The following is a 16,001-nucleotide window of genomic DNA, read 5'->3' on the forward strand; positions in this document are numbered from 1 at the left end:
AAAGGATACCTTGAATGGTGTTTTAATGATAAATATGAATACATAATATGAATATCTAGCATCTAACTCTAATAAGGGCTTTATGTACATTATTTCATTTAACCCTTATGATAGCTGCAATGAGGCAAGTACTGTTACTATCTGTACTTCACAGATGAGGCGACTAAATTAAAGCTCAGGGAAGCTAGGTAACTTGACCCTGGTGGATCTAGAATTCACTACCAGGCTGTCCTACAGTGGGCCATGGTGACCTGCAGGCCCAGGTCACCTGATTGCAATTGAAGACCTGATTGCTCTTGAACTCTGAGCCTAGCAGGGTGGTGCACAAATCTGTCCCGTTCCCCTTTGTGGAGACCTAGGGGCACAGCTCTGCTCAGAGAGGGGTCATCTGGGACTCTTTTGCTCCCCTGCAGCAAGGTCCTCCCTTGCAGGGGCACAGATGTCCCTCTGTCAGCCAGATGGAGAGGCATGGGGATGAGGCTGCCCTCTGCACACCTGTGATTGTGCCATCCCCAAGGGCAGCCAGATGTCCTTGGGGCCTGCCTCCTGCTGTCACACGCTGCTTATCCATGTGGACATAAACTGCTCTGCCAGCTCACTCTTGAGCTAATGCAAAGGAACCACAGGGCTCTGGGCAGGAAGGTAAGGAGCATTGAAGGCAGAGGAGACAAGGGCAGAAGGAGCAGCAGGCTCTTTATTCTTTCTGTTAAATTAAGGAACTTTCCTTAGGAAAGAAATACATAATTTCTATCAGAATAAGGGTAACAGGCAACAATTAGCATTTTTTTTTTCCTTAAGTAATGGCTGCTGGGTTATATTGACTGTAGTCTGGTTTCTATTCGCAGGTACTGTATCACTTTTCAGCTCACTGGGGGAAATTCTGTCTAGAGAGTGCTTTCAAATTTTAGTGTGGTCCTTGGACCAGCAGCATCAGCATCACTGGGGAGCTCATTAGAACTGCAGACTCTAGGCCTCATGGCAGACCTGACAAATTCAGAACCTGAATTTTAATATGACCTCCCCAGAGAATTTGTAAGTACATTAAAATTTGAGAAACACTGAGCTAGGTAAAATGCAAGTTTTAAAATGCCTAATTAACATGCAAGTTTGGGGCTCTAGGTCTTAGAAATTCTGATTCACCTGATCAGGAAGAGATCCAGAAATCTAACAAGCACCAAAGGTGGTTCTGCCTATGTTTTGAGCAACTGTGTTCTAGAGGGAGTGGTGGAAATAGTACAGTTGGACAGTCCTGAGATGAAATCTCAGCTCTACCGTCTACAAACTAGGTAATCCCAATTAACTATTTCATTTCACTGAGCTTCAGTTTCCTCAACTGTAAAATGGAAGTACTAGCTGGGTGCAGTGGCTCACACCTATAATCCCAGCACTTTGGGAGGCCAAGGCAAGTGGATCACCTGAGGTTAGAAGTTCAAGACCAGCCTGATCAACATGGTGAAACCCCAACTCTACTAAAAATGCATTAAAAAAAAAAAAAAAAAAAAAGTCAGGTGTGGTGGTGCGAGCTACCCAGGAGGCTGAGGCAGGAAAATCACTTGAACCCAGGATACAGAGGTTGCAGTGAGCTGAGATTGCACCACTGCACTCCAGCCTGGGTAACAGAGAGTCCGTCTCAAAAAAAAAAAAAAAAAAAAAAAAAAAAAAATGGAGCTACTCATGCCTACACCTTCAGCTGTGAGGTTAAAGGTCATAACATATGTTGATATGGTTTGGCTCTGTGTCCCCACCCAAATCTCATCTCAAATTGTAATCCCCATGTGTTGGGGGGAGAAGCCTGGTGGGAGGTGACTGAATCGGGGCAGATTTCCCCTTTGCTATTCTCGTGATAGTGAATGGGTTCTCATGAGATCTGGTTGTTTGAAAGCATATGGCACATCTCCATTCACTCTTTTTTTCTTCTGCTCTGCCGTGGTAAGACATGCTTGCTTCCCCTTCGCCTTCTGCCACGATTATAAGTTTCCTGAGGCCTCTCAGTCATGCTTCCTGTTAAGCCTGTGGAACTATAAGTCAATTAAACCTCTTTTCTTCATAAGTTCTCTATAGCAGTGTGAAAATGGACTAATACATATGTAAAATGCCTAGTACCAAAGCTGTGGCAAATAGTAGGTGTTTGATAAATGTTAGGTTTTACAACTGCTAGACTAAACAGTTCAAGTGGTTGTGCCATTGAATAATGGGTTGGGCCAGAGAGTGTTAATTTCAACCACAGGGAGAGAGAAAGCCAAAGGGGGCTCACTGAAGTCTGATGGCTGTGGTTTCTCTATTACTTAACACTGACCTTAAAGACACAGAGAAAGGATTAGACTGCAGCAGGTATCAAGCTTTATCATACATTAAAAATCACCTTGGATGCTAATTAAAAATGCTAATTCCTATGTGCTGCTTTCCCAGTGATCCTGTTTCATCACACCTAGCATATGGCCCAGGGATCTGCATTTCATCCCCAGGAGATGCTGATGCATGAGTCTTCCAACCTCACCTGGAGAAACAGTGGCTTAGAGAATATTCATATTCATTCAATAAATGTAGAGGTTGCTGCTTATGGAACCCTGGGGTGGCACTGGGAAATACACACAAGGATGAATAAGGCCCTACCTGATTCCTGCGCAGCTGAGAGCTGGGGCTTCCAAGGAGAATACAGTGTCTGTGCTGCCATGCTAGGACAACAGCCCAGAAGAGCAATGGAGAAAAGCCATACCTGGGCTTCTGCACCTTCAATGTTGTGGGAGAGATTTCCATTTTGTACAGGTTCTGAAGCATCACTGGATGGTGTCATTTCAACATCTGTGCTGTTGCTGTTTGGAAGCTCAATTTTTTCTGTGATATAATTTAAACACACACACACACACAGAGGGAGGGAGAGAGAGAGAGAGAAAGCAAGCAAATGGAATCAATGGGGGTAAAGAGTAATATTGAAAAGAGCTTCTTAAAATGTTGGGCTAAAGTGGAGGATAGTGGTATCCCAGGGGCGATAAGTCCCAGGGCTGATATTGAGCCAAGCAGGAAAGGATTTTTACCGTTCTTCCCCATGTCTTTTAGCATACGGCCTGCTCCCTTAATAGCACCCTGACTTCCCGCTGTGGCATAACATTTTACCTTGAGGGCCCTATCAGCTCCCATGGTATGCCTTTCTTGAGCCTAGGCAAATTTACCAACTAGCTATTCAGGAAACATGAACATAGACATTTTAAAACCAAAACCACACCCAATCTACATACTATTGTTTACACCTGGGACTGTACCCTTCAGATATTTTCTTACAGTAATTTCTTTCATACTGTACTCTGGAAAGGATATTAGCTAGGGCTTCAGGGTCCTAGACTTTACTCTGCTTTGATCAGGCTGCCACTTTAGGCTAGTCCCCTTCTTCCTCTGGGACTTGGGAACCTTATCTGTGAAATAAGGGGGTTCGACAGGTTGACCTCCCAGGGACATTATGTTCAGCTGTAATTCAGGCTCTGTGAGTGGAAACTCTTCCAGTGCCTAGGTGGCCATGGGCAGGGCAGCCTGGTGAATGTTACTTAGCACACTCCACACCTGAGCATCCTATTGCAGGCAAGGCAAGGGGAGCATGGACAAGTAATAGAGGCCAAAGGCTGTGCCATTCCTAAATCAGAGAGAACATTTAGCTAGAGTAAAGCCAGAGGGTCAGCAAGTGCAGATTTGACACTTGAGAAGTGACTCTAGGGTAATGGTTAAGCACTGGGAGTCTGTAACACTGGGAATCAGACAGGCCTGGCTTCAAATTCTGGATCTACAACTTGTGCTGTTTCACCCTTTGCAAGTGACTCAACCTCTCTGAAATTCAGTTTCTTCATCTGTAAAATTGGGGTGATGGTAACAATACTACTACTACTATTATTGTTGCTACTACTACCACTAACAAAAACAATATGATCAAAGAGTATTTCTGTAAAGATTAAATAAGAAAATGCATATAAAACACTTAGCATAGTGCCTTGTACAGAGCAACCAAGAAGCATAAACTATTTGGATCCTTATAGTGCCTGCCTTTCACTAGAATAATTTTTTTGTCATGACAAAGAGGAGTACCTCCAGGTGATCAATGTTCCAGCACCACTGAGGTCTGCTGGGACTTCATTGGGAGGGAAATTAAAAGGTTCCTATTGAGAGCACACACTCTGTCTGTTTTGGGTCAAATCAAGGATTTTGGGATGGAATGAGGCTGTAGTATGCTGTCAGGATTGCTGGGGGTATCAGAATGCTCATCAGTATCAGATCCGAGCAGTATCACCTGCTCGTGAAACATGAGAATATGCTTTCTTTTTTCTTCTAGCCACTTCAGAGGGACTAGACATTTCCATCACTGGTGCTTAAGAAAATAATTTGAGAGTTACATAAAAATTGTTGAGTTTGAAGCAGCCAAATTTTGGAAATCACAGGGAAATATTTATGTTTCTTTATGTATTTAGTTGTGGAATATAGACACACGAATAGATTTAAATATGGAAAACCATAGAAACTCAAATTTACTTTATCTTTCCAAGTTTTTAGTAGTGACAGCGATATGTATGTGATGTTGTGCTATGTGTAGCTATGCCAGTTTGTCTTAGTATGCTTGATTCAATTATTTAAATAAAAAAATATTGAGAACCGGCCAGGCGTGGTGGCTCACGCCTATAATCCCAGCACTTTGGGAGGCCGAGGTGGGTGGATCACGAGGTCAGGAGATCGAGACCATCCTGGCTAACACGGTGAAACCCTGTCTTTACTAAAAATACAAAAAATTAGCCAGGCGTGGTGGTGGGCGCCTGTAATCCCAGCTACTGGGGAGACTGAGGCAGGGGAATGGCATGAACCTGGGAGACGGAGCTTGCAGTGAGCCGAGATGGCGCCACTGCACTCCAGTCTGGGAGACACAGTGAGACTCAAAAAAAAAAAAAAAAAAAAAAAAAAAAAAAAAAAAAGAAACTTGGGTGAATAAAACTGTTTGGAGAAGTCTATTGGTTGATGTGATACAACCTTAGGATCAGCCTGCAGTGGTCAAATTGACCCTAGCAACACAGAATACTGGGTAAAAGGGGAGTTAAGATGTCTAAGAACAGAGATGAACAGATGAGCAGAGACTGCCTGCCAGGCATAAGACCTAACCTGTGTGTGCACATCTTAGCTTATAAAGTGCTTTTACACAGCAGGCTGAAGGTTCATAATAAAAGAAAATATGAAAATAAATCTTGGACTTACTTTGAAAAGCATTAGACACACACTATTTTCTAGTTACAAAGTCATTTGGAGACCCAATAACATTTTCTAGTTACAAAGTCATTTGGAGACCCAATAACATTTTCTAGTTACAAAGTCATTCAGAGACTCAATAACATTAGAAGAATCCTTGGAATTAAGTGTCCTACCTCCTTAAAAAAGATTAAATCCAAGTCTAAGGTTGGCCAGTCATTAAGAGGAGGACTGGGACTGAGCCCAGGAATCCAAGCTGCTGCATTCCATAAAAGACAAGTCAACAAGTGAAGCAGAAAAAATAGCTTGTGTTGTTGAATCTAAACATCACAAACAAAACTCAACCTATGCGGTAGACTTTCATGGTGTGGCTTTACATTTTTATAGTACAAAAGCAAAATACACCTCTTCTGAGAAACTTTATAGAAGTATAAAGAAGCAGAAAAAATATATATAACTCATAATCCCAGCTTTAGGAAGTAACTATTGTTAACATTTTAGCTGACTTCTTTCCAGTTTTTCTTTTCATATCTAATTGCATCTTAACTGTTTCTCAGCCAAAAATTTTCCCTGAGGTAGAAGTTAGGATAACAGGAAAGGCAGAAACTCTTCTATGGAGTGTCAGTATTTTGAGAGCAATGCTGTTGAATTTTGTCTGCAGATAATTTTAGTTACTTGGGTAATAGCTTCGTTTATAGCATAGATCCAGATCAGGTTAAATTTAGTTTGAATTTAGAATAAGAGCGCTATATTATAGTTACAGACAGGAGAGAAGGAACGTCATGTTCCAAGTTAAAATAAGATGTCTGAATGTCACAATCTGGTCACACAGGAGCTCTGCAAAAGTCAGTGAAAAGAGACCTGGGGGCTGTTATTGCTGAATTCTTAAAAAACGAGCATCATCTAAGGTTGTATCACATCAGCCAATAGACTTCTCCAAACAGAGTTTTATTCACCCAAAGTTCTTAATATTTTTTTTATTTAGCATCATCTCAGAAGGACTCTGTCACTCAGTTCAGGCGTGACCAAGTGTGTGCCATAAGCAATGTTACAGGTATAAAAATCTGGTTACCAGTCAAGACTTACAGAAGGGGGCTCTTACCTTTGATTAAACATTAAATGACATTGTGTATGTGTGTGTATGCGTGTGTGTATATCCTGTTTATGTGGAATCCCTGAAATACAGTGATTTTCTATTCTTGAATGGAGATGACTAGTTAAGAGTTGGTTTTACTTCATGTTCCTCAGAGAATACGTTTACTCTTCGTGGACTTCTCCTAGAGTTACTGGTGACATACTGTGTCCATGTATACCCTGTACACACTAGGGGAAGAGGGACTCATTTCCTGTTGCGCAGGGAAGGTCTGTGCTGCAGCGGTGTGTGTCTGCACTGAGTCAGGGGTGCCCACACTGGTCCTGCCTCTCTGCTCCCCTCGCTTCCCCTAGGAAAGGTATAGGGTGGATGTTTCCCTGCACTCACCCAGGTGGTTGGCAGCCCCATTCTGCCGCTCGTTTTCATCCACATGACATTTCTTCTTGGCGATCTTGTGGAGAATTGAAGCCTTTTCTCTGAACCTCCCTGAAGCAAAAGAAAGTGGCAGGAAGGAGACACAATGAGAAAGAAGATAAAAAGAGAGTCTCACATGTGGCCTCCTCAGTCACGCTGCAATAATACCATGACCACTCCATTCTGTCCAATCCCAATGCACCAGGACCTTCCCGAAGGGTACTTTCTTGCCTTTGTAGATTTTTCAGCCCAATTCTCTATTTGAGAATCTCTTCTCTCCCTTTCCAGTTGCTCACGAAATTAACAAAAGCACCAAGCAGCACTAAAGCTCCCCTATTGCTGAGATCCAAAACAGGTCTAGAGAAACAACTGCTCTGAAGGCATGGCCATTTCTCTGAAATTAAATGCTCATTCCAGACCAGATTTTAACAATGGGCTGGGAAGGAAAGCCAAGCCCAGGGGTCCTTTGATTTGACTTCAGTTTTCAAACATGTTGAGTATCCCTAACTGAAAAAGTCAAAATCTGAAATCTGAAACACTTCTGGTCCCAAGCATTTCACATAAGGGATGCTCAACCTGTCTTATAACTAACATTGCTGTTTCTAAACGAGTCAGGAACATGCATCACAGCTTTCCAGATTAGCTGAGTCAGTTGTAATTAAGGCATCAAGAAGGCAACTGATTCCATTTGTGGATTTAGGGCAAGGAAGGATCAACTGAGTGCAGCAAGTAATGGTGATGAGATGCTTTGGGAATGGTGCTGGACATGCATATTTATAGCAGCACAATTCACAGTTGCAAAGTGGTGGAACTAAACCAAATGACCATCAATCAATGAATGGATAAAGTATATATACATATATATTCTCTCTATATATTCCATCACATATTTATGATGGAGTACTATGCAGCCATAAAAAGGAATGAATTAACAGCATTTGCGGTGACCTGGATGAGATTGGAGACTATTATTCTAAGTGATGTAACTCAGGAATGGAAAATCAAACATCATATGTTCTCACTGATACGTGGGAGCTAAGCTATGAGGATGCAAAGGCATAAGAATAATACAGTAGACTTTGGAGACTTGGGGGGAAGAGTAGGAGGGGGACAAGGGATAAAACTATACAAATATGGTGCAGTGTACATATGGGTGATGGGTACACCAAAATCTCACAAATCACCACTAAAGAACTTACTCATGTAACCAAATACCACCTGTACCCTAATAACTTATGGAAAAATAAAAAAAGGTACTAGAAAAAATGCCATTCTCAAAGTAATCATTTTAAACAGCTGTACCACAAGTGCAATGTTTCATTTCTTATTATTGACATAATAGGTAAATGCATGCAATAAGAAAAAAAAAAAAAAAGCAAGCAAGCAAAAGTGCAGAGATGAGGGAAACAGCACATTCCTTTTTTAATCCTTTATTTTCTTCCTTGGGAACATTCAAGGTATAAAAAAATTCTCATTTTAAACTGATGATTGCCTAGATTCAGATATAATGAATGTCTCAAAACACCACAATCCTTCCAGTTTTCCCACTGTGTATTTTTTTGTTGGCTGTGTTCCCTAGCAGCATATTAATAGGGGATCTCATTTTACTTTTTTATTTAGAACCAAACCAAACAAAAATGTTTCTCCTGGAGAGCTTCTTTTCCTAGAATAAAGCATGGCAGATTGGCACCCACTGCCCGCCTCCATGGTTTGGAATCATGGCATGTGGTCATAGTGATGACTTGTGTGACTGGCTGGGAGTGACAGCACCTGTAAACTAGAGTCAGATCAATGGACTCCAATGGTGAAAATGACACAAGCTGTGACCGTTTCTGCTCACGGCTCCATTAGTCACAAGCCTGGTCTCTTTGCCACAACAAAGGCAATCTCTAGGACATAAGTACCTTAATTTAGGCAATGAATGTGCACCATTGAGTACACTCTCAAAAGAAGTAGGAAAGAAAATATTTCATGGAGAAAAGGAGTTTGGTGTGTGGCTTGGGTTTCCTAAGGAGTGAGAAAGAAGGATGAGGTGATGGGTACAACTCCATCCCTGAGGAATGTTGAAGGTCAGCATTAGATTCACTACCATGGAAGGTAGCTTGAATTTGTTTCTGTTTAATTTCCAGGGGAAACTCTGGGAAGAAAAAGGGGAAAGAAAGAAATCCTGGAGACTAGGAGAACAAGGTGGTAAAGATGAACAATAAAAGAAAGAAAAAAAAAAAGAGAGAAAAAGGAATGTCAGGATGGAGGAGGCAGGCAGGGGCTGTGATTGCCTGAAAGTTGTCCAGGCTGTGTGGATGCAAGAGGCTGCCAAACCTAGTCTTATCTGAGGACTAGATAAACAGATAAGAGTGAGCTTCAGTACTCTGCAGTCCTCAGCCTAAAGAGGAGTTACTTTTTGCAGAAGACAACTCCAAAAAGTCCTAAATCATCTGGTTTTCCATCCAGAAGAGGAAAAAAGGAGGTTCTGAAACTTTATTGGAGATGATGCTTCTACTAATAAAACCATCTCATCGTGGTCTCAGGGTCATTTTTTGAACTCAGAACATCCTGCCACTCTAAGAAATATAGATGATCAATATTTGCTATTTTAAAATTATCTGTAAGATAATAATAAAGCAGGAGAGCATTCAGAAGTGGCAACAAATAGGTCTGGGGAAATAAAACCTAAAATATCCCAACTCAAATAATGTCCTAAAGTCATGAATCATGACAGAAAATATTGGATAGAAACCAGCTAATGACATATCACTTGTGATTATAAGAATCTTTTCAGAGTTTAGGTGTGTGCCAGAGAGAAATAAGAAAAGGGACCCGACAGCATGGAAACGGAGCCATGCCCTCTGCCAGGAAGCATCTTTCACAACAGTATTGGCTTCTGGCACTCATAGGCTGGTTTTCCCCAAATCTCCAATGAAAATCTAGGAGAACATGGTAGGAGATAACCCCAGAATTGGAATTTTATAGGTTCTCAAATATCTTACAGGCCAGTGAGACTGTGTTACTCTTTTCCCACTGCAGGACCTCAGGTTTTCTGCACTACTGAACAGTAAGAGGGATTAGCGTTATTTGTGTCCTCTTGCTGCCTTAGGGGCAGCAAGCCAAAGCAGCAAGCCTGGTTGGGAGCTGTCTTCTCCACAGACCTCTTCAACTTCTTCAATTCAACCTCTCCCCTAGATGATGACCTGGCAGCCATTCCACATCCTAAGTGCTGACAATGGCTGCTCCATAGGCTAGAAGGATTTTCCCTTAAAGATTAGTTTCTAGAAAGGCAGCAGTTGAGGGCCCATCTTCAGAATGTAGCACACATGTGTAATCCTTCAGGGTGGTGGGGCAGAGCCTGACAAACCAGATTCGCTGATTCCAGCCCACTGGATACCCCTGGGATCGTCACAGGGCACCTTTTGAGAAATGCTATGAGGATGAGGCTAACAGGATATATGTGAGCATGAAGGACCTGGGGCAGAAACCAGCAGAGAACCTGTGATTTTTGAAGTGATCCTCTCTGCCTTGGGGTAGGAAGACATGGCATTTTCAGGACCTGTTCATTCCCAAGCCACAAACTGTGAAGAACAGCAAACAGGGTGTGTGTGTCGGGACAGCACAATTTCATGACTAAACGGAGGTTAAATGGATGCGATTGACAGGCGGGTAGATCTGAGTTCAAGCCCTAGCTTTCTCACTGTCTCTGCTGGGTGATTTTTGGTGACTTTCTAAATATTTCTGTGCTTTAGTTTTCCCATCTGTTAAGTAGGGATTCTAGTGGTATTGGCTGATCTGTTAAGCAGGGATTCCAGTGGTATTGGTAGAGTTACTGGTGACATATGATGTCCATATGTGCCCTACTGTACTCACTTGTGGAAGAGGGGCTCATTTTCTGTCTGTCATCCAGGGAAGGGCTGAACTGCAAGGGTCTTCTGTGAGAAAATATGTGTAAAGGGCTTATCACAATGTGTGGCATTGAAAGAACTCTGTAAGTAAGAGGAAAAAGAGAATCAAACAGAATCTCAGGGGTAAGGGTGATGTGGCCTTGAGTTGCTATAGGAGAATTGTTGCCATCTTCTCTTCTCTCAATCCACACAGGCCAAGCTGGAGAATCGGCCACATTCGGACCCAGGAGTTTAAGCATACAGGGCCTTGTTGAACTGGTGTTCAAGTTTCAGTGAATCCCCCAAAACTGATTAGAAAAAGGATCATTTTAGATCTTTCTGCAATTGAGAAGGTCAAGGTAATAGAGCTGGCTTTCTGGGCTTTAAAAGTTGATACCTCTGCAATCTTAAAGTGGGAACATGATCAGCTTTCCCCCATCACCCGCAGGGCCAAAATTCAGGCCAAGGGACTATGTTGCTGCAAAATGGATTTGCTCAAAAGAACCTCATGCCACACTAGGTTCTTAACCCCTCTCCACCTCAGGTTCAGAATGAGTAAGATGGAGCTAAGAAGAGCATCCAGCTCATACAGTCCTTGGAAGGTCCAATGGGTTAATACCCATTGCATGTTTCAATGGCCTCTGATAAACAGCAAGTGCTTAGGAATTGCTATTCAGAAAGGGTTGCTATTATTATGGAAGTGGCTGACAGGAAATTCTTCTCCTAAATTACTGAAAATAAGATTGATATTTAAAATAGAATTGATGCCTAGCACCTGCAGGTGCAGACCTTGGTGGTAAAGGGATTGCTCAGATATTTTAGGCACAGATTCCAAATTGTCATAAAGGGTGGCATAGAGGAACGAATCTAAGAAATGATTGTGTAACTTTGTGCCTGCCGAAAAAGAATTATATTTTTGAGTACTTTTCAAGGTGAGTGAAGGAGTTATTTTTAACATGTTTCAAGGCAACTTTAAAAAATATACTCTCTTGTGGTCTAAACCCTTAAAGTGTTGTATTTTTACATAGCTACAGATATTTGTATAGTTAAAAATCTCAGAAATAGCAAACTGCTCAAATCGTGAGGCACCTACGTCAAAACCTAGTGCATCATTTTAATATAGTTTAGCTTGGTCTGAAATTTGAAAGACAGTACCAGCTGAGTGTCCTCAGAGGAGTGTATGTTGAGGGGGTGGTAGGGAAGTGCGGAAGTAAAAGATCCAAGCATAAGAGCCGAATGTGAATTTCGAAAAACAACCAGCAATCAAAATCCTTGACCAGATCATTCTGACGTAAAGCAGAAGCTTCATGCTGCACGGAAAAACAACGTTTGGAGGGTCTGTTCACTCAAAGGAAATGAATTTTGTTTCTCTTCTGCTGTTAATTAAAACAGCCCCTTGGAAATTTCCTCCCTCCCATCTTTCCCACCAAGCCTATAATAGGCAGGGTTACAAATGGAACCCTTTGGGGTGGAGATCAGATTAGCTTCCAGCTGCTACAGAACATTCTAAGCATCTGCAACACAGAAACAACGATGGGACAAAAGAGAGAAAAAGATGCAAGGAGGGGCTACACACACCTTGGTGAACAGACCATAGCTTGGGAGAAGAAAGGGAAAAATCACACAGGAGGAAAAACTGGAAAACAGCCTTTTAAACTCTATTTTTGTGTTTTCGGTTCTGCCTTTCTTGTCTCTTTCTTTGAAGTTTATGGCTTGGCAGGTAGCTTAAAAAGCAAAAGTGCATCTGAACTTTCCTCCCATTTATTTCTTTCCTTTTTTTTTTTCTGGAAGCAGAGACTTAAGTTAGGCAGATAGGCCATCATCACTCTTAAAGGCTTGCAACAGAACTGATGTGGCACCGTGAAGTTATCCTGGGCTCCCCTGTTTCTCTCACACCCCACATGCCATCTACCAGCAAATCTGGTGTCTCTATTTTTAAAAGTTTTCAGAATCTGACCACTTCTTCCTTCCACCCCTTTCCCACTCCCCGCTCCGCACGCCTACCCAACCAGCACCAAGTCACACAGGAATAATTCTGCTGGTCTGAGTCTCTCCCTTCTACCCTTCCTTCTCCTTCCTCTGGCCAGTCTCATCCCAGCATCTTTAGTGATCAGTAAAACAGAACATGGCACTTACTTCTCTGCAAACTCCTGCAGTCCGTCCCCAGGTCAAAGTGAAAGCCAAAGTCTTACTGATTGTGTCAAGTGAAGCTCACCCTGGCTGCCCTGACCTTGTGCACTACCCCTCTCCTCTCTCACTGCTCCAGCCATGCTGGTCTCTTTCCTGTTTCTTGAAAATGCTGTACACCGTCTCACCTCTGTGCCATGGCATTGTCTGGCCCCTCTACCTGGAGTATTCTTCCCCCAGAGGTCCACAGAGCTTGTTTGAATGTCACCTCATTAAGGCTTGTCTGAGCAGCCTGTTTAAACCTATATCTTCTCTCTCCAGCATTTCTTATCCCATTTATTTTCTCTAAAGTAGTTATCACCAACTAATATACTATATTATTATGACTATAGATTATTTGGTGCTTTCCACTGGCAGCAGATAACCTTCAAAAGGGCAAGGCTTTTCGCTGGTTTTGTTCACTGGTATATCTCTAGCATCAGATTGGGCTCAACAAATCCTTGTGTTCATGGTTTCTAGGCAAGTAGATGAGGTTATAACTCTGTAATGTGCTTCCTGTCGGCCAATGGCCCAGAATAAATGTCTTTAGGACCTCCAAGCCCATGGCCCCAGGGGAACTGAATGTCTACCTATGGGACCCCAGGAACTTTCTAGAGGTAAGTAGGAGAAAAATGGGGTGTACCAGGTGTTTATACTCCAGTGGTGGAAGGCAGGGGAGACACATCAGTTGTCCCTCTCTCCTGACATCTCCAGGGTCAACAAGGTGCATGTGCAAAGGAGCCCCCTTTCCATAGGACAGGAGGTTAGAACACAATAAAGATCAGGGCAGGGAAAGCTGGGCCTTGGTTCCTCATTTTTTTAATTAGCTGCCCCTCATTCATCAAGGCCTAACTCAACATCCAACCTGAAGGTTTCTCTGCACACACCCCTCTTTTCCAAGTGGAAACCCATCATTCTCATGGCTCTTTAATTGTACATGTTACAGTCCTTATTTCTGCTTGCTGCCCACATGCCTGCTTTCTCCAGCAGAGAGCAGTCTTCTCTGGGAAAGGGATCTTCTCTCTGCCATCTTTATTATCCCTCGACAAGTGTCCTAGAATCACGCCTGACCCATCACAGGCCTCCACTATCTTGCAGTGAAGCTCTCACTATGATCAGCTCCTCTGGGAAGTCAAGCTTCCTTTCAAGTTAGTACAAGTCACAAACTAACACACCGCAAATAGTAAAAAACAAAACAAAACAAAAAAACACCTGTGCTATGTACTGGGCTGTATCTGATGAATAAGATAGATCTGGCTGATACCCTTGTAGAGTCCATAGCCTGAAGTGAGGAAGAGACTTCGGATTTGTGCTCTGATGGTGGCGGCCTTCTTAGGAGGGTATGGAGGCCCAGAGAATAATAGTGAAAGTTCCTCCACACAAGATGCCACCTAGCAACTACAGAAAATGAATCCCCTTTTATTCTACCAACTGTCTAACTGGAGCAGTTAATTCACCAAATAGAGGCAGGCTTAATTTTTATTCTTAGAAGCAAAATTTTAAAGAAATTTTTATTTCTTAAAAATAATAATTTCATCTTAAACAAAACTACCAAGAACATAGAATTTTCTTTATTCCCAAATCTGTTTTTGAAGTACAACCTCTAAATTACTTTTTCTAATTTTTGTGAAGCATGATGCAAACCACTTATTACAGGGCTACACTGATATTGGTAAAAATTGAATTACCCTTGTAATAAAGTATTTTGTAAAGTATCTTTAGTAAATATTTTTTAATGAACCACATAATAGAGATGATTAACAACATTTAATTATATTAGATTTACAGACACAATCATAGGAGTAGTTTCTGTAATTAATGAGAATATATACATAATTATATCTCAAGTGGTGACTAAACCCATTATACAATGAAATGGGCCAGCTGAATTTCCTTATTAAGACCTTTTTCTCCCCATTTATATCTGCTTAGCATAAAAAAAGACTTTTTTCCTCATTTCGTCTACACTCATTAATTGGAATTCTGAAAGTAACACCTGTCTTGTCTTTCTTATTTATGTATTCAATTATTTACATAGTATAAATGTGTGCATACTTTTTATTCTATGGGCCCATTATTTATTCAGTTAATTAAATTGTTTCAAACTTGACCACTGGGATATTTTTCAGATTGGCTTCTGTGTTCAGTCAACAAGGTTCATCCTTTTCAAATCTTTTCTTTATTTTCTGGCATTACAAGAGGTTTCAATATCATTTTGTATGTTTCCTGGTTCAGTGCTTGGAAGCAATCACTTCTCCAGAAGCACTGACTCCTTTTATTGGAAAATGGTATTTAGAAACCAAGATCTGAGAACTATGTGTGCTTATGGCTACTAAGATGTTGTTGCTCCTAGACTTTCTTAGTGGGCAGAGCTAAGAAAGATATGCATGGGTACTGAATCATGCATATCTATAAATATTTATCTCTGTAGTTATAGCTGTCTTTATCTATTTATGACTTTTGGGTTTTAATTGTAATAGTAGTAACCAATATATTTTTCTAGCAGCTTTGTGCTCCAGTTCCATTTGAATATTTGCTTCATTTGAAAGCCATCCGGATGCAACGGGTAAATGACAAATCCAGTGCTGTCTTTTCATATGCTTACTCATGTGTGCCCATTCAGGTTTTCTTTAATAATGTTCTATGAGAATGATCATTGTGCCACCCATAAAGGATGGATCAGCCCAAACGTGAATTTGTTCTACCATCTTTCCTAGCAGGGTCACCTTATCATTAGAAATATGAACATGCTTTTGTAATTGGTCTCCCAGTTTTCAGTTGCATCTCCTGCATCCTCCTGAATTACCCTTCACAAGACTTGGAATTGTCCACTCTTCCTATTTGTCTTATTTCTTTTTAAGAGACTTAAGGAATTTGTCTTATTCCTTTTCAAGACTCTGCTTTAGGCATCTCATCCTTTTGGAAGCCTTCCCTGAGTCCTTCTCCCCCATCATAGCACCTGATACCTATCCTATCATGGCATTTGTCATAGAGCCTCAAAAGTGTTTTACTGACATGCTCCCCAAGTATCCTGTGGGGCTCTCAAGGATAAGGATGCTGTTCTCCATTTGTGCCCTCAACGCTCACTGCCTAGGCTGGTCCTCACAAGTGTTTGTGAATATAGCAACATTAACACAAACAGCAAAGAAGATGACATTAGTGGGTGTAGGTGTGAAAAAGTGCTCAGATTTTTTGCTATATGAAATGATATTCTGAGCTTACCTTCCTTTTTAGGGGTACGG

General features: G+C 41.6%; 1 protein-coding gene across 1 annotated transcript in view; it reads right to left on the reverse strand.

Moving 5' to 3' along the window:
• The window catches only part of SLC24A2 (solute carrier family 24 member 2), a 266,259-nt gene that overhangs the window by 47,680 nt on the left and 202,578 nt on the right, over nucleotides 1–16,001 (reverse strand). The window contains exons 6-7 of the mRNA XM_030920306.1: nucleotides 6,695–6,793; nucleotides 2,717–2,835 (exon numbers count right to left, since the gene is read on the reverse strand). Coding sequence (XP_030776166.1) covers nucleotides 2,717–2,835; nucleotides 6,695–6,793 — 218 coding nt within the window. The remainder of the gene's footprint in view (nucleotides 1–2,716; nucleotides 2,836–6,694; nucleotides 6,794–16,001) is intronic.

This window comes from Rhinopithecus roxellana, chromosome 16, assembly GCF_007565055.1.
Source record: "Rhinopithecus roxellana isolate Shanxi Qingling chromosome 16, ASM756505v1, whole genome shotgun sequence".
Classification (NCBI taxonomy): Eukaryota; Metazoa; Chordata; class Mammalia; order Primates; family Cercopithecidae; genus Rhinopithecus; species Rhinopithecus roxellana.